Source organism: Trichosurus vulpecula, chromosome 9, assembly GCF_011100635.1.
Source record: "Trichosurus vulpecula isolate mTriVul1 chromosome 9, mTriVul1.pri, whole genome shotgun sequence".
NCBI classification, from domain to species: domain Eukaryota; kingdom Metazoa; phylum Chordata; class Mammalia; order Diprotodontia; family Phalangeridae; genus Trichosurus; species Trichosurus vulpecula.
Window position 1 is genome coordinate 30,801,268 of NC_050581.1, and position 23,774 is coordinate 30,825,041.

The 23,774-nt window shown below is 35.8% G+C and overlaps 1 protein-coding gene across 2 annotated transcripts in view; it reads right to left on the minus strand.

Annotated features, from left to right (window-relative positions):
* The window catches only part of SYK (spleen associated tyrosine kinase), a 168,782-nt gene that overhangs the window by 3,580 nt on the left and 141,428 nt on the right, over positions 1-23,774 (minus strand). For both annotated transcript variants that reach the window (XM_036739164.1, XM_036739163.1), the window contains 4 exons: positions 23,557-23,766; positions 9,297-9,486; positions 7,194-7,334; positions 3,384-3,496 (listed from right to left, as the gene is read on the minus strand). In XM_036739164.1, the coding sequence (XP_036595059.1) occupies positions 3,384-3,496; positions 7,194-7,334; positions 9,297-9,486; positions 23,557-23,766 (654 nt within the window). The remainder of the gene's footprint in view (positions 1-3,383; positions 3,497-7,193; positions 7,335-9,296; positions 9,487-23,556; positions 23,767-23,774) is intronic.

Below are 23,774 nucleotides of genomic sequence, written 5' to 3' on the forward strand. Positions count from 1 at the left end.
TCTGGGTGTTATATAAAAGGAGGTTTAAGGGTCCTCCAAGTTGGTTCACTGACTAAAGCTCACCATTATTTTCTTTGCTTACTTCACACCACATGATGACACAAAGAATTACTCAGGGATCTAAACATATTGCAATCTGGGGAAATGATTACTGAGGCCTCAGGAAAGAGATGCATCTTAAAAGATTATGTCTTTCATGTAATAATGTGTGTGAATACTATGATCTTCCCCCTCTTGTCACTCAAATCTGCTTACAGACATAACCACCGAAAACAAATGTATTAGTAAACAATTTTAATGGCCCTGTTTTTTAATGATACTTATAGGATCAAAGTATTTAGGGTTAGAAGGATTTTATGATCCAATCATTTTAATAATGAGGAAATAGGATTCCCAGAGATGAGATAACTTGCTCAAGATCACAAAGATAAGAAATGATAGAGCCAGCACCAGAGCCTTGGCTGTCTGATTCTAAATCCAGCGTTATTTCTACTATACAACACACCACTGCTGTCTACCTTAATGAATTACTGATGCAAAAATTTTATATAAAATATTAGCAAGGAGAGTGTAGCAATTAATCAAAAAATTATGCCCAGGTTATATTTTTAACAAGAATTCAGGACTGGCTCAATATGAGGAAAACTTTTAACATAAATGATGATTTTAATAACAAGATCCACACAAATCTTGATTATCTCAATAGATACAGAAAAAAACTTTTAAAATAATATAACACCTATTCCTATTAAAAACACTAAAAAGTCTAATAATAAATGGATCTTTCTTTAACATGATAAATAGTATCTACCTAAACCCAAGAACAAGCATTACATCTATAATGAGAATAAAGTAGGGCTTTTCCAAAAACATTGAGGATAAAGCAAGGAGGTTAATTGTCAAATAACTATTCAATGTAATGCTAGAAATCCTAGATTGATAAGACAAGAAAAAGAAATTGAAGCAATAAGGACAGGCAGCGCAAAATGACTTTTTTTGCCTATGATGTTATGGTTTACTGAGAGCATCCTGAACAAGCAAATAACAAATTAAATGAAACTATTTAACAATTTCAACAAAGTTATATGATATTTTGCTGGTATTATTAAATGTTGTAATTTTTAGTGTGTTTTTAATTTTATGTTGTATAACTTTCCAACTAGTAATTAGATACTGAATAACAGCGAAACAACTATGTTTGTCCTTGTTTGCCAAGACACTCTTCTCCCACCTTCTTCCTGAAAGATGTATGACTTCCAAAGCTTACCTCTTTCTTTGAAGTCTGTTTGGCATTTCTTGGAACTTAGGCTCTAAAAGCTGGCACTAAGCTAAAATTATGGTTAAACTAATACACTAAAGATCTATATTTATTTTACTGAAGGGCAGTTGAGAGTAAGAAAGAGACACAGAATCAGACACAGAAAAAGAATGTTCAAGAGACAGGCTGGATAAGACAGAGATACACTAACAAGAGAAAGAGAGGGAGACATAAAGAGATTCTCTTCCTAATTTGTTGGTTTTTTTCCACTAATTAGAGGATCCAGGTGAACAAAAAAATGACTAATGTTTACTTTTAAAGTCCCTAAAGCCAGTGAAAAAGTTAAATGGATCTCAACCTGTGACACAAATAAGTCTATAGTGTTCATGAGTTAGGCACTAAGGAAAAGAGAACGTTTCTAATATAAGACAACTTTCCCTTCCCACTTTGGAAACTTTACAGAAATCTTTCCCCCAAGTGGTGGAATGAAAGCAACAACTAAAGGAAAAGTGAAGCCCACAAGTAAGTCTGAAGGGAGGACCTGGAAAGGAGAGGCTCCACCCGCACAAAGGTAGGGGGCCAGTTAGAGGCACTAGATAGTTCTACTATTCAACCACACAACTCCTAGCCCTTCTATTTATAATCTTTTATATAATTATAATTTTGTCTTAGCTTCCACCAGGAAGAGATAGAAAAAAGTTACATTTAAAATAATTACCCAAAATATAAAATACTTGGGAGTCTATTTGCAAGGTTACATATAAGTACTATACTAATACAACTAGAAAACACTTTACATAAGTAAAGACAGATCTTAATTATTGGAGAAATATTAATTGCTCATGGAAATACTGAGGCTACATGATAAAAATAATAATACTACCTAAATTAATTTAGTTATTCAGAGCTACGCCAAACTAATAAAGTATGACTTTATAAAGCTAGAAAAAAATAACAAAATTCATCAGAGAAAAAGGTCAAGAATTTCAAGAGAAATAATTCTTAAAAGTGAGAAAGAAGTGGCATTAGAATACTAGATTTCAAACTATATTGTGTTGTTATTCAGTCGTATCCACCTCTCCATGACCCCAATTGGGATTTTCTTGGCAAAGATACTGCATGGTTTACCATTTCCTTCTCCAGTTCATTTTGCAGAGGAGGAAACTGAGGCAAATGGGGTTAAGTGACTTGCCCAGGGTCACACAGCTAGTAAGCATCTGAGGCTGGATTTGAATTCACATCTTCCTAATTTTGGCCTGGCATTCTATCTACTGCACCACCTAGCTGCCCAGTAAAAACTGTATCATAAATTGGTAATCAATAAGACATTTTGGTTCTGGTTAACAAAAAGAAAGGTTGATCAGTGGACCAGATCAGGTATACAACATATAAAAGCAAATGATAACAATAACCCAGTGTTTAATAAAACAAAAGTTTTCAGCTACTGGGCTAAGTAATCACTATTTTTAAAAATGCTTCAAAAACTGGAAAACAGTCTGGCAGAAATTAAGTGTATACATACACACATGCATACATACAGTTTCTTCATCATATTCATGATTTCCACTTAAAAACTTCAGAGTGAGAACTACCCTTTGGTGAAATCAGAGGTTCCCTCTTGATTGAACAGAAATTTTATCTCACTCTCCTCTAAAGAGTTCATTTGACCTTAATGTGTTTTCTTTTATATTCTAATCAGTAGAATGTCTCCAATTTCTGTTTCATTCACTGACTATTTGCTATTTGTGATAGTCTTGTGTTGATGGGAAAAGGTTAAACTGATGAATTTAAGCTAAGAGTTAGTGATAAAGGGAAGCTTATTTTTTTCTCAGACTTGTATTCTTAGACCAGCAATAGTTGAGTGGGGCAGGTATTCTAGTCTGGCACTTGTCTTGGAAATAGGTGAGGAGATGAGCAAATGCTCAGTTATGATCCTGCTCCCTCTCCCCTCAAAGCATTTTCTCTTGGAGAATGGTTGGTCAGTTCCTAAGTTATCTATCCATGCCACCTGCTGTAGGGCAGCACCTTACATAGGCTTACATATATATCCTATATATGAAAACCAGGGATCTGCCTAGTAAATAAAGCAATTTGATACATCAATAGAGAAACATGTTATACTCACTCGTATGTCCAACATAGTTTCATCAGATCATAAATTTCACTTGGACAACCCGCAGGACACTCCATCCGCTCTCCTTTTTCTAGCATTGCAGAAACTTCGCTTCCTTTCATTCCCTAGAAAAGGTGAAAGGCATTTGAGGTGATAAAATTGGTATGTATAGTAACTATTTCTATTGTAACTCACCTTAAAAATACTCAAGCAGGTTTATATCAATTTCTTTGATCCAAGGATCTTAAAGTACCATAATCTACATATTTATTTGATGGCAATGGCCATAATCACGAGGGGAAATTAATTGGGCATATTATCTTCAGAATCCAGTGCAGCAGTAATGTATTAAATGACTTATACCCTGAATCAATCCATCGATCAGTTTAGAGACATTTATTGATCACCTGTCATAAGCCAGATACTGAGCTAAGTAATGGTGATAAAAAGGCAAAAGTGAAATAGTCCCTACCTTTTAATTAAGAGAGAGCATGTTATTTACATTAAATATGCGAAACAAGCTAAAGATAGTTTGGGGGAGGGAGTGTACTAGTATTGGTGCCAGGGTTTGTCAGAAAAGGTTTTCAGTAGAAGGTGGTACATGAGCTGAATCTTGAAAGAAACCTGGTATTCTGAGAGGTTGAACTAAGGAGGGAGTCTATTCCAGAGACGTGGCACAATTAGTGCAAAATCACACATGTGTGATGTGTGCCGAACAATGAGTTGCTAGGTATATAGGATTACAGAATGATTGAAGAGGCATAGTATGAAAGAAGACTGAAAGGTAAGAAGGTGACTGGTTTTAGAGATTACAATGTCAAACATAGGAGTTTATATGTTGTCCTAGAGGTAATGGAGATTTTGTTAAGTAGAGGGGGTAATGTGACTGGCATTTTAGGGAAATGACTTTGACTGCTCTATGGAGGATGGATAGAGGATAGAGATGGGAATACCAAATGTGAGATAATAATGCAAACAAGAGGTTATACAGGCTTAAACCTTTGTTGTAAGTGTGTAAGAAGAGTGGAGAGGACATATGTGAGAGATATGGAGATAAGAACAAGATTAGTGATTGGATATTTGGGATAAGGAGTTAAGGATAATAACAATGTTGGTAACCAAAGGCACTACAAAGATGGTGGTGCACTCAACAGTGAAAAGAAATTTTGGAAGAGGGATGGGTTTTGAGATGGGGAAAGTAAGTTCTGTTTTGGACATGTTGAGTTTAAGAGACATGAGACAGCCAATTCAGAATGTTTAATAGGCACTTTTGTGATATGGGACTGAAACTTAGAAGACAATAGGGCTGTGCAGGCATAGTAATTGAACTCATGTTTGCTGATGAGATGCCCAACTGGGTCATGGAAAAGAGTGAATAAATTCCAGGACAGAGACTTGAAGAAAAGTCAAAGTTAATGAGCATGACATGGGTGAAGAATTAGCCAGGGAGACTGAGATGGAGCAGTCAGATGGCTATAAGGATAACCAGATGAGTAGATTGATATGAAAAGACAGAGAAAAGAGAAGGCAAGTGTGGTCAATATTTGTCAAAGGCTTTGGAAAGATTAAGAAGGATGACTGAGAAAAGACGAGTAGATCTGTCACTCCAAAGAGCAGTTTGAATGAGGAAGTTGTTAAACGCCAAACTGCAGTGGGCTAAAGAGGGATCAAGTTGAGAATAAAAGGAGACACAGAATGTGGAAGGCTTTTTTAAAGAGTTTGGCTGAGAGGAAGAGAATATATACAGAATGATAATTATCAGGGATAATAGGATCTAGTTAGGGTTTTTTAAAGCTGGAGAGACATGAGTGGATTGAAGGTAGTAGCAAAGAAACCTGTAGTCCCTGTAGACAGCAGGGAAGAAATCTGTAGTAGAGAGATGGAAAATTATAGAGTAGACATGATTAGGGGTGGGGAGAGGTAATGCTGCTATCAAAAAAGAGAAGGGCTTAGATCAAGGGTGCACATAAAAGGGTTGGCTTTGTGGGAGAAAAGAGATTTTTTTAATTAGATACTGTAGCAAAGGAGGAATGGTGTGGGTGATGTCAAGGAGTAGTGACATAAGGAGGAAGAGAGAAGAGGAAACTCTTGGTGAATGGTCTTTATTTCTTCAGTAAAGTAAGTTATGTGAGAGCCACAGCTGAGGAGGGACTGTAAAAAGTTTGAAGAAAGAGGATAATGTTTGAAACAGTTAGGGTGAGCAGTGGGATAGAGAATTAATTGGGGAAGAGTAAAAGAGTTGAACTTTCAAAATGAAAGCCCTGTTGAGATTAGTTCATATAAATTTAGTGAATTCTGTTAGCATAGTTGTATGACATCCTCCAGGTCTAATCAGCAGTATTTGAATAGGAATGAAGACAGAAGGTGGGAGAAATCTAGGGTTAAAATTTGTGAAGGTGTCAATTTTTTCAGGGTGTGACAGAACAGAGAAGTAAAGGATTTTGAGAGTAAAGACTAGTGTATATTTAAAATGGCTTACTAAAAGGTCAAGATTGGGAAGCAATGAGAGGGTAGCCAGAGCAATGGTGATGATCTGGTGAAGTACTGAGGGACAGAGAAACTGCATGGTGAGAACAATGAATAGATTTGAGAGGAATAAAGCATAAAGAGATAGAATGATAATAGGTAGCAATTAAAGAATTTCAGAGGTTTTTTTTTTAACCAGGGAATTTGAAGGTGTGACCATTTCTATGTGTTTCTGAGGCAAAATGGAGGAATAAGTCATGAGAGTAAAGCATATTGAAGAATAAAATGATTAGGGTATTTAAGGGAAAACTGAAATATTGATGTCTATTGGTAAATAATCAGAATCTGGCTTAGGTGACATTTCTGGATAGAGTAAATATCAAAGAAGGAAAGGGTGAATGTTTTCTTTTTCCCAATTATCCAATTTACACTTTGGAAATTACTCAGGCATTAGACTGAAAGAAACAAAATAAATAACAATAATTCATTGATAGTCCTCATGAATTGTTATATTATTGCTAAATAGTACTTCCATTTCTAAGATGAAGATAAAATCATGTTTCTAGTATCACCTGAATGAGTTATAGATCAAGGAAGAAAACCCAGATTATATAATAGAACCTAAGCTATTGTAGAGAATTAATTCAAGTTAAAACAGTCTTTCAATATTTTAAAAGATCCATAATTTCACTCCATTCCCCCAACATTATAAAGTGAAAGCATCCCATGCCATTGTAGACATCTTCTTAAGCTACTGTAGCCCAAAACCAAATCTTTTAATTAGCATCTTTCTGGTGATAAGGCTCTCTACATCTACACACTGATGGCACAATCTTTGAAAACAACTCAAGATTATCTCCATGCCATGACGCGGCATTAGGAAAAAAAACACCTTAGTGGATAATTTCCTATAATAGCAGGTATTACTGTAGAGGAGGGAATGGCTTGTAGAAATTTGACTTTAATATGCTACAAAGACAACTCCCCGAATTAGTTATTTCTGATTCTGAATCATAGGTAAAAAATAAAGCAATACAATGATCCAATTTGTACTAGTCGTTATTTAAAGTCCCATACTCAAGCACACAGGAAAAAATTCATGATATTATTCTAGTCTTGTTGTATGGAAAGATTCACATTTCAGAAGGCCAAGTGGAAAATTTCAATCCATTTGGTCCTAACCATAAAGAAGGGCTGAAGATGATTATCTCATACAATGCTAAGGTAGAAATCAATTTGTGCCATTTTGAATATAGTAGGGTGAAACGATGAGCCTTATTTCTCACTTGATTCATTTTTTGCTACTTACAATGGGCACATAATTATACATATACCAGCCAATTAACAATAACTCACTTTATAAGGTTTCTGTCCATATGAAAATGCTTCCCACATTAGCACTCCAAAGCTCCAAACATCACTCTTGCTGGAGAATTTGTAGTAATTGATGCATTCTGGAGCATACCACTTGACTGGCCACTTTCCATGAGTTTGTGCCTAAAAACAAATGGTTAATAGATGTCACATGAAAAGACCAACGAGTAGCAAGAGAAACTCTGAGAAACTTGTTTAAAAGGGAGAAAACCAGTGTATTCTGGTGGCAATGGAGAATCAGAGAATCTATAATATCTCTATCTCATGTGATGATAGGTTCACTGAACCATCTGATTCCTCCTCAGAGGGAAAACTCTTTTCAGTTAAATGCTCCAATCTCCACATCCCTGTAAATCTCTCTAGAAACTTCCAATTCGTAATGTGGGAAGTTTGAGGAAGCATGCACACATAATATTATAACAAGAACACTGTATTTGAAGTCAGAGAACCTTGGTTTAAATTGCTACTTACTGTTTGTATTTTCTTGAGCAAACCATTTTACCTCTGCCTGAAGCAGATTCCCTTCAACATCCCTTCCATATTTAAATCCTTTGATCCCATATTCCTATGAATGGAAACTGCCTATAGGTTATGATGGTCCATCTTGGCCATTCTTTTAGTTGATGAGTAGTTAATAAGCCTTCTTCAAGAAAACGAATCTGATAATCATGTAGATCATTGTAGTAGTAGTCACTGATGTTAGAGGCTCAGCCATTTTAAACTTTTACTCAAATCAAGGCAAAGATGTGGTTTGGAAATGTTCAAATGTAAGATTTCAAAGCATCCAAATGTTTAGAATTTTAAAAATTTTGCTAACTTAGATCTGTGAGGTCATAAAAGGTTACCACCTTTCATAATAATGTATCACAAACCAATCAGAAAAATTACCTTTAAGATAGTTGAAAAGAAGAGTTCATAACCAAATAAGGGATGGAGTAGATAACAGAAAATAAAGAAGACACTGGATTATATAAAGGTAAAAAAAATGATATTGCATAAGCAAAACTTATGTAGATGAAATTAGAAGGGAAACTGTAATTTCGGAAAAAAAACTTTATGGCATGTTTTCCCTGATAAAATTGTCATTTCCAAGACATATACAAAACTGAAATGTTTGATATGCTACGAATGGGAAGAATTCTATGAATTGATGCAGAGTGAAGTGATGATAGGGACTACAATTTATATAATAACAGCAACATTATGAATAAAAACAATTTTGAAAAACTTTTTCCAGTTTGGGGATGAGGAGATAGAGGAAGGGTAAGGATCGGGTAACCAAAAAGAAAAAAAAAGAAAACAAGTTAATTGAAGCATCTTTTCAAAAATGCATAGAAGTGAATAGAAGGAAGGTAAAAAGAATCAAAAACAAGTAGCACAGCTTTCAGATTTACATGTTAATTTTTATATATTTTAAAAGGTAAGCAAGCAGTGTATTAAGAGTTCTATAGTTTCATGTACAATCTACCATTTTTTCTGTTCTACTATGTACATAAAAATGATCATTTTACTTAAGTTCGAAATTTTAAAATAAATTATAAAAATTTTTCCTGCATATACATACATGATTTGTTTTCTTTCCATTTAAACCATGAAATCATAAAGTTATTTAAAAATTCCAAAAGTAAAAGAACTGTTTAATAAACACACTAAACCATCCTTTCCACCAAATTAGATCTATGTAAGTAGTTTCTCTTTTCAAAATAATTCATAGTTTCCTAATTACATACATTTTGAAAGAATGACCACTAGAAGGTATTACTCATATGACTAACAATGGATGGGGCACCCATTAAGAAAAGAAAAAGGTTTTGCTTTTTTTTCCTCTCTTTTATAGAGATGGCATTACATGAAAGGGCAGAGAAAAGTATGAATAATAGGTCTAATTCTCATTGTTTGACAGTTTGCAAAAGGTCTTGCATGATTGTAGCAGACAAAAATAATGAAAATGGACTCCGCCCCCCCACCCCATATAACTGGTTTTAAACAGGTTTTTAAAAATTCAAATAAAACTGCAGAACAAGTAGATCTGAATTCCAATTTTTTAACCACTAGTTACTACTGACATGGATTGAATACACTTACCTTGTAATAGTTTTCATCAGCATTAAGTGCTTTTGAAAGTCCAAAATCACTGATTTTGGCATAATGTTGGGTAACTAGCAATACATTTCTTGCAGCCAGATCCCTGTGCACAAAATTGTTGTCCTCCAAATATTTCATCCCCATAGAAACTTGATGAACCAATTCTATGATATTCTTATCCTTGACATGTCTGAAAATCATAAACAGGTCTTTAGTAGGTCAATATTTCATTTTTAGGACAACAGAAAAACAAATACTGAAACTAAAACTTCCTCCATGTAAATAAATTTGTCTTGTCCTCACTTTTTTATTTTAAAATAATTTTATTTCATTAAAATTTTCCAATTGCATGAAAAAATTTTAACAATCATTTTAAAATTTTTTCATTTCCAAATTCTCTCCCTCTTTATCCTCTCTCCTTGAGAAAGAAAATAATATGATATTGATGATACAGACAAAGTCACGCAAGATATATTTCAATATTAGCCATGTTGCAAATGAAAACACAAACAAAATAAAACAATAAAAATAAAGTTTAAAAAAAGCATGGTTCAATTTGCATTCTCTGTCTAGAGACGGACATTTTCCATGATGGATCTTTTGGAATTTTCTTGAATCGCTGTCTTGATCACAAGAGCTAAGTCTGTCACAGTTGTTCATCCTTACAGTATTGCTGTTACTGTCTATAATGTTCTTCTGGTTCTGCTTACCTCACCTTTCATGAGTGAAGTGTGTATCATCTCTTACAGAATAATAGTATTTCACAACAATCATATACCACATATATAGGGAATGTTCAGCCATTCCCCAATTAATGGGCATCCCTCAATTTCAAATTCTTTGCCACCATAGGTGGCAGGTGTGAGGTGACAGCAACAGCTTTTTATGTGACTATTAATAGCTTTGATTTCTTCTTCTGAAAACTGTCTATTCATATCCTCTGACCATTTATCAACTTGGGAATGACTTATTTTTATAAATTTGGCTCAGTTCCCTATATATTTGAGAAATGAGGCCTTTATCAGAGAAACTTGCTGTAAAATTTTCCCCATTTCCTGTTTTCCTTCTAATTTTGGTTTCAGTAATTTTGTTTGAACAAAAGCCTTTTAATTTCTTGTAGTCAAAATTATACTTCCTTTCTATCTCTTGTTTGGCCATAAACTTCCCTTACCTGTAAGGCTAGAAGGTATATTTTTCCTTGGTTCCCTAATTTACGTATGATGATGTCATACTTGATATCTAAATCATTTCCATTTTGACTTTTTCTTGGCATACTGTATATGAGGTTAGTCCATACCTAGTTTCTTCCAAACTTCTTCATAGTTTTCTCAGAAATTTTTGTCAAATGTCAATTTTGTCTTAGCCCAAAAGCGTGGATCTTTGAGTTTATCAAACACTAGATTAGCAAGGTCATTTACTATTGTATATCTTGTATCTAATCTATTCCACTAATCCACCACTCTATTTCTTCACCAGTAATAAATTGTTTTGATGATCACCACTTTATAATACAGTTGGAAATCTGGAACTGCTAGACTTCCTTCCTTCACATTTTTTTTTCACTGATTCCCTCGATATTCTTGCCTTTTTGTTCTTCCAGTTGAATTTGGTTACTATTTTTTCTAGCTCTATAAAATAATTCTTCGGTAGTTTGATTGATACGGTACTGAATCAGTAAGTTAAATTAGGTAGAATTACCATTTTTATTATATTGAGTCAGTCTACTCATGAACAAGTAATATTTCTCCATGCTTAGATCTGCCTTTATTTGTGTGAAAAAAAATGTTTCAGAACTGTGTTCGTATAATCACTGAGTTTGTCTTGGCAGTAAACTTCAAAGTATTTTATATTGCCTGTTGTTATTCTGAATGGAATTTATCTCTTCCTGCTGGGCTTTGTGGGTAATATATAGAAATACTGATGATTTATGTGAGTTTATTTTATATCCTATGACTTTGCTGAAGTTGTGAACTGTTTCAACTATTTTTTAATTGATTCTCTAGGGTTTTTTTTTAACCATCATTTCATTTGCAAAGAATGATAATTTTTTGTCCTCATTGCCTATTTTTATCCCTTCAAGTTTTTTTCTTCTCATTACTACAGCTAACATTCCTAGTACAATATTGAATAATAGTGCTGATAATGAACATCCTTGCCTCTCCTAATCATATTAGGAAGGCTTCCAAGTTTATCCCCATTACAGATAATATTTGCTCTTGGTTTTAGATAGATACTTGTTCTTTTAAGAAAAGCTACATTGATTTCTATGCTTTTTAGTGTTGTTAATAGGATGGTGTATTGTATTTTGTTAAAGGCTTTTCCTGAATGTATTGATTTTTGTTATTGATATGGTCAATTATGCTGATAGTTTTCTTAACATGGAATCAGCCCTGTATTCCTCATATAAATTAGATCAGGTCATAATGTATGATCTTTGTATATGTGGCTATAATCGGCTAGCTAATATTTTATTACTTTTTTGCATCAATATTCACTAAGAAAATTGGTCTATAGTTTTCTTTCCATTTTTGCTCTATCTGGTTTGTGCATCATTACCGCATTTGTATTATAAATGGAATTTGGCAGGACTCTTTCTTTACCTATTTTTAAAAATATGTAGTATTGGGATTAATCATTCCTTAAATGTTTGGTGAATCCATCTGGTCCTTGAGATATTTTGTTAAGGAGCTCATTGATGGCTTGTTCAATTTCTCTTTCAAAGATATTCTATTTCTTCTTCTGTTAATCTAGGCAGTTTATATTTTTGTAAATACTCATTCACTTCACTTGGATTGTCAGTTTTACTGGCATACAATTGGGCAAAATAACTCCTAATTATTATTTTAATTTCATCTTCCTTGGTGTCATATTCACCCTTTTTATTATAGATATTAGTAATTTGGTTTTCTTCTTTTTTACAAAAATAATTAAATTAACCAATAGCATTTTAATTAGTTTCAACAAAACCAGCTCCTGGTTTTATTTATTATTTCAATCTTTTTTAAAAATTTCTTTTCAATTTTATTAATCTCTCCCCTTTGATTTTCAAGATTTTCATGTCAATGTATAATTGTGGATTTTAAATCTGTTATTTTCTCTAGTTTTTTAGTTGCATGATTAATTCATTGATTGACTCTTTCTCTCTTTTACTGATGTACACATTTAGATATACAAATATTCCCCTGAGTACTGCTTTCCCTACCTTCCAGAAATTTTGGAATGTTTTCACATTATTTTCATTTTCTTTAATGAAATTATTGTTACTGTGATTTATACTTTACACACTCATCATTTACAGTTAGATTACTTAGTTTCCAAGTAAGTTTTAATCCATTGCCCTTTATTAAACATAATTTTACTGCATTATGACTTGAAAAGGGTGTATTTAATATTTCTGCTTTTCTGCATTTGGTATGCAGGTTTTTATGCCCTAATACATAGTCACTTTTTGTGAAGGTGCCATGTACAGCTGAGATAATGGTATACTTCTTTTTATTTCCATTCAGTTTTCTCCAGATTTTATTTACCATATTTCCCCATGTATAAGATGCACCTTTTTTTGAAAAATTTGGGGTCTGAAAACTGGGCGCATCTTATACAATGGTTGTAGTTTTTTTACACGCATTTCCTGCTTTTTTGCGTCTGTTTTTGCACTTGTCGTTGTAGATTTTTTTACTTGCATTTCCCACTTTTCCAAGCTGGTTGTCTTTGCACTCATTGTTTCGCATTTGTTACTGGTATATTAGGTTATGTTTTGCCACATTCTGACCAGAAATGGCTCAGAAAAGATTTTCGTGCAGTGCTGAATTCAAGTTAAAAGTGATCCAGTTTGCAAAAGTGAATAATCGTGCTACTGAATGTAAGTTTGGTCCTCTTCCAACTGAGAAAACAATCCAAGACTGGCTATGGGAAGAAGAAACTCTTCTGAAAATGCCACAGCAGAAGAAGGCCATGAGAGGCAAGTCAGCAAAATGGCCTGATTTAGACAGGGAATTGAAGATATCAATTGAAGAGCACAGGGCAATTGGAATTCCTGTGTCCACAAAGATGGTTCAGCATGAGGCAAGAACTGCTGATGAAAAAGAAGTTACTGAATTCAAAGGACACAATTGGTGCTTCAAGTTCATGAAACAGAATGGACTGCACTTACCAGACTTGCCCAAAAAATGCCTGAAAGCTATGAGCACATGAATAAAATTTGAGTTCAATAACTTTATGTCAAACATTTTTTTTTCAAATTTCGGGCCCCAAAATTAAGGTGTGTCTCATACATGGGGAAATATGGTACATCATTAGCTTCTTTTTTTATTTTATGGCAAGACATCTAGCTCTCAAGAAGACAAAATTGAGGTGCCCCACTAGTATAGTGTTGCTATTTCCTCCTTCGATACAAGTCTTCCTGATTTTAGGCCCAGTACTCTATCCACTGAGCCATCTAGCTGCCTCTAAATTACACTTCCTTCCCTCCTATTTTCTTCTGTTTATCTTTCTCAATCTCTTTTTTATCTTATCAATCCTCTGAAGTCTATTTTGCTTTAGTCCTCCACCTTCTTTTATCTGCCCTTCTTTGTTATCCCCTCTTTCTTTTATTAACTTCCCCTCCTAGTTTCCTGTTGCATAAGCTACATTTCTATTACCAGTTGAGAGAGAGAGAGAGAGAGAGAGAGAGAGAGTGTATTCTCCCTCTTTCAACCTATTTGGACGTCATTTCAAGCACTACCCAACCTCACCAACAATTTCCCCTCCACAGTAAAAGCTCTTCCTTTCATACCTCTATTACATGAGAATTCTCCATTCATTCTCTTTCTTGTCACCTGCCCCAGGGCATCTCTTTCTCACCTATTTTTTAAAAAAAAATCATCTCCCACACTCTTTTTCTATGCAGAATCCTTCTAATAGCCCTAATAATGACAAAGTTCTTAGAATACACATGGACCATCTTCCTATATAAAAAGATAAACTGTTTAATGTGCCAGTTACAAGACAGAGTGGATAGAGTGCCAGACCTGGAATCAGGAAGAACCTAAGTTCGCATCCTGTCCCAGATACTTATTAGCTTTGTTACTTTGGGCAAGCCACTGAACTGTGTTCTCCTCAGATTCCTCATCTATAAAATGAACTGGAAAAGGAAATGGCACACTAGACCAGTACCTTTACCAAAAAAAAAAAAAAAAACAACCAAAAAAACCCCAAAATGGGATCACAAAGAATTGGACATGACAAAAAATAATTCAACAACAAAAACACCAGTTTAACCTTATTGAGTTTCTTATGATTTCTCTTTCCTATTTTCCTGTTTATGATTCTCTTGCAACTTGGATTTGAAAATCAAGGTTTTATTTTTTTTTCCAAATTACACGTCAAGATAACTTTTAGCATTCATTTTTACAAGATTGAGTGCCAAATTTTTCTTCCCCCTCCTAAAATGGTAGGCAATTTGATATAGTTCAGACATGTGCTATCATGTAAAATATACTTCCACAGTAGTCACAGTTGTTAAAGAAGCTACAGATGAAAATGGAAAAAAAAAATTAAAAAGAATAAAGTGAAAAAAAAGTATTTTCAATCTGCATTTACAATCCATTAGTTCTTTATCTGAATGTGGATAGCATTTTCCTTCATGAGTCCTTTGTATTTATCTTGGAGACTTTGTAACTATCTTGGATGATTGCATTGCTGAGAAAAGCTGAGTTATTCATAGTTGATCTTCACACAATGTTGCTGATACTGTGTACAATGTTTTCCTGTTTCTGCTCATTTCACTTTGTATCACTTCATACAAGTCTTTCCAGGTTTTTCTAAAATCTGCCTGCTCATCATTTCTTATGGAACAATAGTATTCCATTACTTTCATATACCATAACATGTTCAGCCATTCTCCAAATGATGGGTGCCCCCTCAATTTCCAATATTTTGCCACCACAAAAAGGGGTGCTATAAATAGTTTTGCATGTGTAGGTTCTTTTACTTTTTTATGCTTTCTTGGGGATACAGACCTAGTAGTGGTATTGCTAGATCAAAGCATATGCACAGGTTGTGCTTTGGGCATAGTTCCAAATTGCTCTCCAGAATGGATGGATCAGTTCACAACTCCAACAGTGCATCAGTGCTCTAATTTCCCCACAACCTCTCCAACATTTATAATTTTTCTTTTCTGTCATATTAGCCAATCTGATAGGTGTGAGGTGGTACCTCAGAGATGTTAAATTCGCATTTCTCTAATCAAAGTTATTTAGAACACTTCTTCATGTGCTTATGATTTCTTTGATTTCTTCATCTGAAAACTGCCTGCTCATATCCTTTTACCATTTATCCACTGGGAATGGTTTGTTTTCTTATGAATTCAGTTCTCTATAAATTTGAGAAATGAGGCCTTTATCAGAGGGACTTGCTGTAAAGATTGTTTTCCAGCTTTCTGCTTTCCCTCTAATCTTAGTTGTACTGATTGTTTGTGCTAAAGCTTTTTAAATTTAATATAATCAAAATGATCTATTTTACATTTTGTAATGCCCTCTATCTCTTTGTATGAACCTGTACCTAACTTAACTTCTCCTTTAAAAATTTGGATGCTATACCATTTGGTGCATAGATGTTCGGGATTGACATGATTCTTTGTCTATGGTAGCTTTTAGAAAGATATAATTTCCTTCCTTATATCTTTTAATTAGGTCTATATTTGCTTTTGCTTTGCCTGAGATCAGAATTACTACCACTGCTTTTTTTTTTACTTCAACTGAAACATAATAGATTCTGCTCCAGCCTCTTACTTTTATTCTCTGTGTTTGTCTCTTTTCTTCAAGTGTGTTTCTTGTAAACAACATATTTTAGGATTTTGGTTTGTGATCTATTTTGTTATCTGCTTTCTTTTCATGGGAGTGTTAATCCCATTCACATTCATGATTATGATTACCGTGTATTTTCTTCCATCTTATTTTTCCTCCTGTCTGTCCTTTCTCTCCTTTTTCCCTTTTCTTCCTCATCAGTGTTCTGCTTCTGTCTACCATCTCCCCGATCTGCCCTCCCTTTACTCAGTCTTCCTCCCTTTACTTAATCCCCTCTCCTAATTCCCTGTTGGGTAAGATAGATTTCTATATTCAACTGATTATCTATATCATTCCCTCTTTGAGCCAATACTGATGACAGTAAATTTCAAGGGATGCCCTTGATGAAATAGGATGAAATAATTTACCCCATTCTATATCTCTCTTCTTTCTACACCTAGTGAACTCCTCTTTCTCATTCCTTAGTTATTTCTTATGTCATTGACTTAAATTTACCTTCTACCCATACCCTCTTGTGTACTTCTAGCTGTACTATTAGTGGTACAATTTTTAAGAATTGCAAGTATCATCTTCCCATGTAGTGATTCATTTCATTGAATGACCATTTTTTCCCTTGATGTATTATGCTCAATTTCACCAGGTAAATGATTCTTGGTTGTAGTCCTAGTTCCTTTGCCCTCTGGAATACCATGTTCCATGACCTCTGATCCTTTAATGTAGCTGCTAAGTCCCATGTAATCCTCCTTGTGGCTCCCCAATATTTGAATTATTTCTTTCTGGCCCCTTGTAGTATTTTTCCCTTGATCAGATAGTTCTATAATTTGGCTATAATGTTCCCTGGAGTTTTTATTTTGGGATCTCTTTCCTGAGGTGATTGGTGGATTCTTTCAATGCCTATTTTGCCCTCTGGTTCCAGGATATCAGGGCAGTTTTCCTTGATAATTTCTAGAAAGATACTATCTAGGTCCTTCTGATTATGGCTTTCTGGGTAGTCCAATGATTCTGACATTATCTCTCCTTGATTTTCTAGATCAGTTGTTTTTCCAATGAGTCATTTTACATTTTCTTCTATTTTTTTCATTCTCTTGAATTTGTTTGATTAATTCTTGACATCCCATAAGTGTCATTAGCTTCTACTTGCCCAATTCTAACTTATAAGGAGTTGTTTTCCTCAGTTAGTTTTTATGCTTCTTTTTCCATTTGGCCAATTGTACTTTTTAAGGAGTTTGTCTTTTCAGTGGATTTTTGTATCTCCTTTTCCATTTGGCCAATTCTACTTTTTAAACAGTTGTTTTCTTTTTCCAGGCTGTTCACTCATTTTTTTTCATAATTATCTTGTATCACTCTCATTTCTTTTTCCAATTTTTCTTCTACTTCTCTTATATGATTTTTAAGCTCCTTTTTGAGCTCTTCCATAAGTTCTTTGGGGGCTTGATACCACTTCCCATATTTCTTTGGTGTTTTGCCCATCCATTGTCCTCTTCTGAGTTTGTGTCTTGAACCTCCCTGTCACCATAATAACTTTCTATGGTCAGATTCTTTTTTTTGTGATTTTTTGCTTGTCTTTTTTTGGCCTTTTTCCTTTTAAATTTGGGCTCTGCTCAAAGGGTGGAAGGGTCACTCTCTCAGGCATCTTGTCCCAATGGCTGCAGGTGCTAGCTATTTACCTGGTGCTGCACTGAAGCTGCCCTGAGGCCCATGGGGGGACCCTCATGCCTGGTGCTGTGCTGAGAAGGTGGGGTGGGGTGGTGGGTGGCTGGTACAGCTGGAAGCTGTACGGGTCTGGCAGCTTACATTGTGCTGAGCTGGGGTTCCTAGTGGTAGTGTTTGGCTTGTGTTGAGGACAGTGGGGTGTTTCTGTGTTTTCCCAGGGCTACACTGAAGCACGTGGCTGTCTGGCTGCCGGGCTATGCTGAAGTATGTGCAGGTCTGGCTACTGGAGGCTGTCTGTTTGCCTAGTGCTATACTGAAGCACTGTAGTGGTTCTTGGAGCTTCAGTATGCCTATTCTGCTGGCTATGCTGAGGCATGTGGGGAGTCCTGGTGTTGGGGTTTGCCTGTTCCACCAAACTGGGGCTCAGGACCTTCCACTGGTTTGCTGAGCAGGGGCTTGCTGCTGGCTTACTGGGATGCTTCCTGTCCTGCACTACATTCCCCTTCTGCCTGAGTGAGACAGACCTTTCTTGGTGGTCTTCCAAATTTCTTGGGCTAAAAGATTGTTTCACCCCATCTTTTTGCTAGTTCCACTGTTCCAGGATTTGTATTAGGCAGTTATTTTATGGTTGTTTGGAGGTGAATATGGGAGAGATATGGTGATTCATTGCTTGCTTCCTCTAGATGATATTTAAACAATTTTTTTTCCTTTTATCCTGAAGGTAATTGAGAATGAGACTGAAAAAGTAAAACAAAGTATTGAACATCCTTCAAGTTTGAGTAAATATACAAATGAATTCTCTCCTCCCATAAACAGGCTTTGATTATGTAGTAGTATTAAGTTTTCAAAATTAGATTAAGGATTATATATAAAGAATTCTATTAATATTATAAACAAATTTCTTTGTGTAATTCTACCTTACTTAAATCCAATTCATGCAGAAGTCAAGACATTACTCTCTGATATTACTGGTCTTCTTTGAAAACGAAGAATGAACAATAATTGTGTTGCAACAATGTTCTTCCTTTGCTTTCATTTCCTTAATTTTTCCTCTACTATTCCTATTTGATTTTGAGAATCATTTTTTAGCTCTCCAGGTATTCTTTCTTTAATTCCACACTCTATTATTTAATATATTTTAGTTTTCAGCATTGATTTCCACAAGATTTTGAGTTACAAATTTTCTCCCCATTTCTACCCTTTCCCCACTCCAAGATGGCATATATTCTGATTGCCCCATTCCCCAGTCAGCCCTCCCTTCTGTCACCCCACACTCCCCTTCCCCTCCATCTGTTTCCCCCTTACTTTCTTGGAGGGCAAGATAGATTTCTATGCCCCATTGCCTGTACATCTTATTTCCCAGTTGAATGCAAAAACTTTTTATTTTTTGAGCATCTGCTTTTAAAACTTGGAGTTCGAAATTCTCTCCCCTCTTCCCTCCCCACCCACTCTCTCTAAGAAGGCAAGCAATTCAACCTAGGCCACACACATATCATTATGCAAAACACTCCCACAAATAGTCATGTTGTGAAAGACTAACTATATTTCCCTCCCTCCTATCCTGTCCCCCTTTATTCAATTTTCTCCCTTGACGCTGTCCCTTTTCAAAAGTGTTTGCTTTTGATTACTTCTTCCCCCTATCTGCCCTCCCTTCTATCACCCCCCCTTTTTTATCCCCTTTCCCCTACTTTCATGTGGGGTAGGATACCCAACTAAGCGTGTATGTTATTCCCTCCTCAAGTCAAATCTGATGAGAGCAAGATTCACTCACTCCCCCTCACCTGCCCCTTCTTCCCTTCCAATGAACTACTTTTTCTTGCCACTTTGATGTGAGATAATTTACCCCATTCTATTTCTCCCTTTCTCCCTCTCTCAATATATTCCTCTCTCATCCTTTAATTTGATTTTGTTTTTTTAGATATCATCCCTTCATATTCAACTCACCCTATGCCCTCTGCCTATATATGGATATTCCCTTCAATTACCCCGATACTGAAAAGGGTCTCATGAATTACACATATCATCTTTCCATGTAAGCAAAACAGTTCCATTTTAGTAAATCCCTTATGATTTATCTTTCTTGTTTATCTTTTCATGCTGCTCTTGTTTCTTGTGTTTGAAAGTCAAATTTTCTTTTCAGCTCTGGTCTTTTCACTGAGAAAGCTTGAAAGTCCTCTATTTTATTGAAAATCCATATTTGGCCTTGGAGCATTATACTCAGTTTTGCTGGGCAGGTGATTCTTGGTTTTAATCCTAACTCCTTTGACCTCTGGAATACCACATTCCAAGCCCTTCGATCCCTTAACATGTAAGCTGCTAGATCTTATGTTATCCTAATTGTGTTTCCACAATACTCAAATTGTTTCTTTCTGGCTGCTTGCAGTACTTTCTCCTTGACCTGGAAACTCCGGAATTTGGCAACAATATTCCTAGGGGTTTTCTTTTTGGGATCTTTTTCAAGAGGTGATCAATGGATTCTTTCAATTTCTATTTTACCCTCTGGCTCTAGAATATCAGGGAAATTTTACTTGATAATGTCTTGAAAGATGATGTCTAGGATCTTTTTTTTGATCATGGTTTCAGGTCGTCCAATAATTTTTAAATTATCTCTCCTGGATCTATTCTCCAGGTCAGTGGTTTTTCCAATGAGATATTTCACATTGTCTTCCATTTTTTTTATTCCTTTGGTTCTGTTTTATAATATCTTGATTTCTCATAAAGTCACTAGCTTCCACTTGCCCCAATCTAGTTTTTAAGGTAGTATTTTCTTCAGTGGTCTTTTGGACCTCCTTTTCCATTTGGCTAATTCTGCCTTTCAAAGCACTCTTCTCCTCATTGGCTTTTTGGAGCTCTTTTGCCATTTGAGTTAGTCTATTTTTTAAGGTGTTATTTTCTTCAGTATGTTTGGGGTATCCTTTAGCAAGTCATTGGCTTGTTTTTCATGATTTTCTTGTATCACTCTCATTTCTCTTCCCAATTTTTCCTCTACTTCTCTAAGTTGCTTTTCCCGATCCTTTTTGAGCTCTTCTATGGCCTGAGACCAATTCATACTTTTCTTGGAGGCTTTTGATGTAGGCTCTTTGACTTTGTTGACTTCTTCTGGCTGTATGTTTTAATCTTCTTTGTCACCAAAAAAAGATTCCAAAGTCTGAGTCTGAATCTGAGTCTGTTTTCACTGCCTGTTCATGTTCCCAGCCAACTACTTGACGCTTGAGCTTTTTGTCAGTGTATGACTGCTTGTAGAGCAGAGAGTACTTTGTCCCAAGATTTAGGGGCTGCACTGCTGTTTTCAGAGCTACTTCCACACAGCAAGCTCTGCCACACCAGCACTCTTCCTCCCCCAAGAACCGCCAACCTGAACAGTGACCCAGATCCAAGCAGGCTCTGCACTACCGCTCTGATCCAAAGCTTAATTCCTCCCACCAGGTGGGCCTGGGGCCTGAAGCAACTGCAGCTGAAGCTCTGGGAGCAGCCCCAGAGCTGCACCACTTCTGCACCCCCATGCTTGCCTGTGCTCTGCTCCCAGCTCCATGCAACAGACCCTTCCCAGCAACCATCCAGGCTTTCCTGGGCTGGAACCCTGCTTCCCTCTGCTATTTCATGGGTTCTGTAGCTCTAGAATTTGTTCAGAGCCATTTTTACAGGTGTTTGGAAGGACCTGGGGGAGAGCTTAAGCAAGTCCCTGCTTTCCAGCCATCATCTTGGCTCCACCCTCCCCTCCAAGCATTCTTGCTGGGTTTGTATCCAACTCACATTTTTCTTTGAGGCTGTGCTTATAGCTGTTTTGACTTAATTGTCTTCTTCCTAGTTTGTGTCTTTCTCTTCCCTCTCAACAGAGTAGCTTTTTATGGTCAGGTTCTTTTTTTGTCATTTGTTCATTTTTCCACCCTATTTCTTGATTAGAACATTATGTTAGTGTGGTGGTCTGTTCCCTTTGTGTGTATATATATGTATGTGGGGGAAGAGGAGAGACTAGCACTGTCTCAAGTTTCAGGATTTTTCACATTGCTGTTTTCAGAGCCAGTTCTGAGGGTTTGGAAGTTTTTGGTGCTTCCAAAGTGATGTGATCTGGAGAGAGGTGTGGTCATTGTTCTTTTGGTCTATGCTCTGGTCTTTACCCATCAAGGACCCCTGATCCTTTGAGATGGTAATCAGTACTGCTCCTCAGAGCACCTCCAGTCTTGGAACCAGAAACAATACTATTCCTCCGGGTCCCTGATCCCTTGAGACCTTAAGTGATACTGCCCCTCAGGGCTTTCATTCTCTCTTGACAGAAAGTGCTCTTTACCTTGAACCCAGAAGTGGGTACAGGCAATGGAATTGCTAAACAACACCTATCTCTGTTTCCAATGCTAGCACAGGGGTGCTCTGTAATGTCTTTCTGACCAGTTGCCATCTGATTTTCAAAAAACACCACTTCAGGCAATCTTGAAAAAAGGTTTTAACAAATTCAAAGGAAACAATCCTAGCTCTTGATTTAACATAACTGCCAGATTTATGCCATGGGAAAACAAGAAGGTAAGAAAGACATATTCTTTGGAGGGTGATGTGAACAGAATGGAAAGTTTTTGTTATTCTCTGTCTTAGCCATCTTGGGGTATTCAAGAAAGCTAAGAAAATGCTACTTGGATTTATGCTTTAGGAAATACAGCTTAGGTTGGATACAGATACTAGAAGTTATGGAGTGGGGGAGGAAGGAATAAACATATCATTCTTTTGTTTTTCCAATTTGATAAGATAATCAAAACTATTCTTTGGGTTGGAGAGACCTTTTTATTCTACATTTTCCAGTATTTTCTTTTGCTGGCCTTTATAATTTTTGTTACAAAAATAAGTTAAATCATTTTCTTATGTTTGCTCTGATTATTCTTTTACACTTTGCTCATGATATTGGTTTCATATAGGTCTTCATCACTCCATGTTATCCTTCTTCTTTTAAACCATTTACAATTGTGTAGTGGTGTATTGGGATGGGGGAAAGAAATATTCATAGTAAATTTCCCATCTCATGAAAGCTAGCCCGTATCAACACTAGTCTGGGAATTGGTTGTTTTTAGTATTAAGATCGGTTAACCATAAATGCAATACACAAAACTTCAGGAGGGATTTAATGATGCAAAACTGCAGGCATGGGTGCTAGTTTAAGGTCAGAATCAGAACATTTTGTAATGTCTTACCAAATATTTCACCAAAATATTTGTCTCAAAGGGATTTAACCCAATGAGTAAGCATACCTTGTCAAAACATCTCATAACTGATTGGCTTCACTTGGCTAGCATAAGTTAAATGAAATGAAAGACTGAAGACAAAAATCATTAAATCAAGTGCTCGCTCTTTGATACTCCAAGATGGCATAGAATTGGATCTTTTTGAGTACAACAAGAGAGAATCTGAGCCTTCAGAGACAACTACTGAAACTATCCCTTATGCCTTCCTTATCTTTAATATTTTTGTAGGTCCCTATGTGAAGGGGAAAGGGACAGTGGCAAATATTTTATAAATGTCTGCAATATGCTGTTAATGAATCTTCTAGAGTAGAGGTGTAAAACTCAGAGAAATGAGGCCATTAAACCACACAACATACGGATCCTTGTGGGCCACATATTTTCTTAGAACCTTATTAACATTATCTGTGTTCTTGTATGTTTGTATTTATTTTGTTAAATATTTCTCAATCACATTTTAATCTGGTTAGGGTAGGAGTTGTGAGTTTTGTGAGCTTCAGTGAGGTCTGTATGTTCGACACCTCTGCTCTAGAGGAAACATAGCACTGATATTGTTACTAGAGAATTCTCCAGAATACTGAGTAGTTAAGGGAAACATACCTGTTTTTCTGCAGATATTTATTGAGTGGACCAAGTTCAGCCATCTCCATAACTAACATCCAGGATTCAGCTTCACATATCCCAATCATTCGGACAATGTAAGGATTGTCTAGCTGTTGCATGACATTTGCTTCTCTTAATAACTCATCTTTAATTGCAGGGTCATTGGTCTCATTTTTGAGTATCTTTACAGCCACTAACTTTTCACCTCTGCAAAA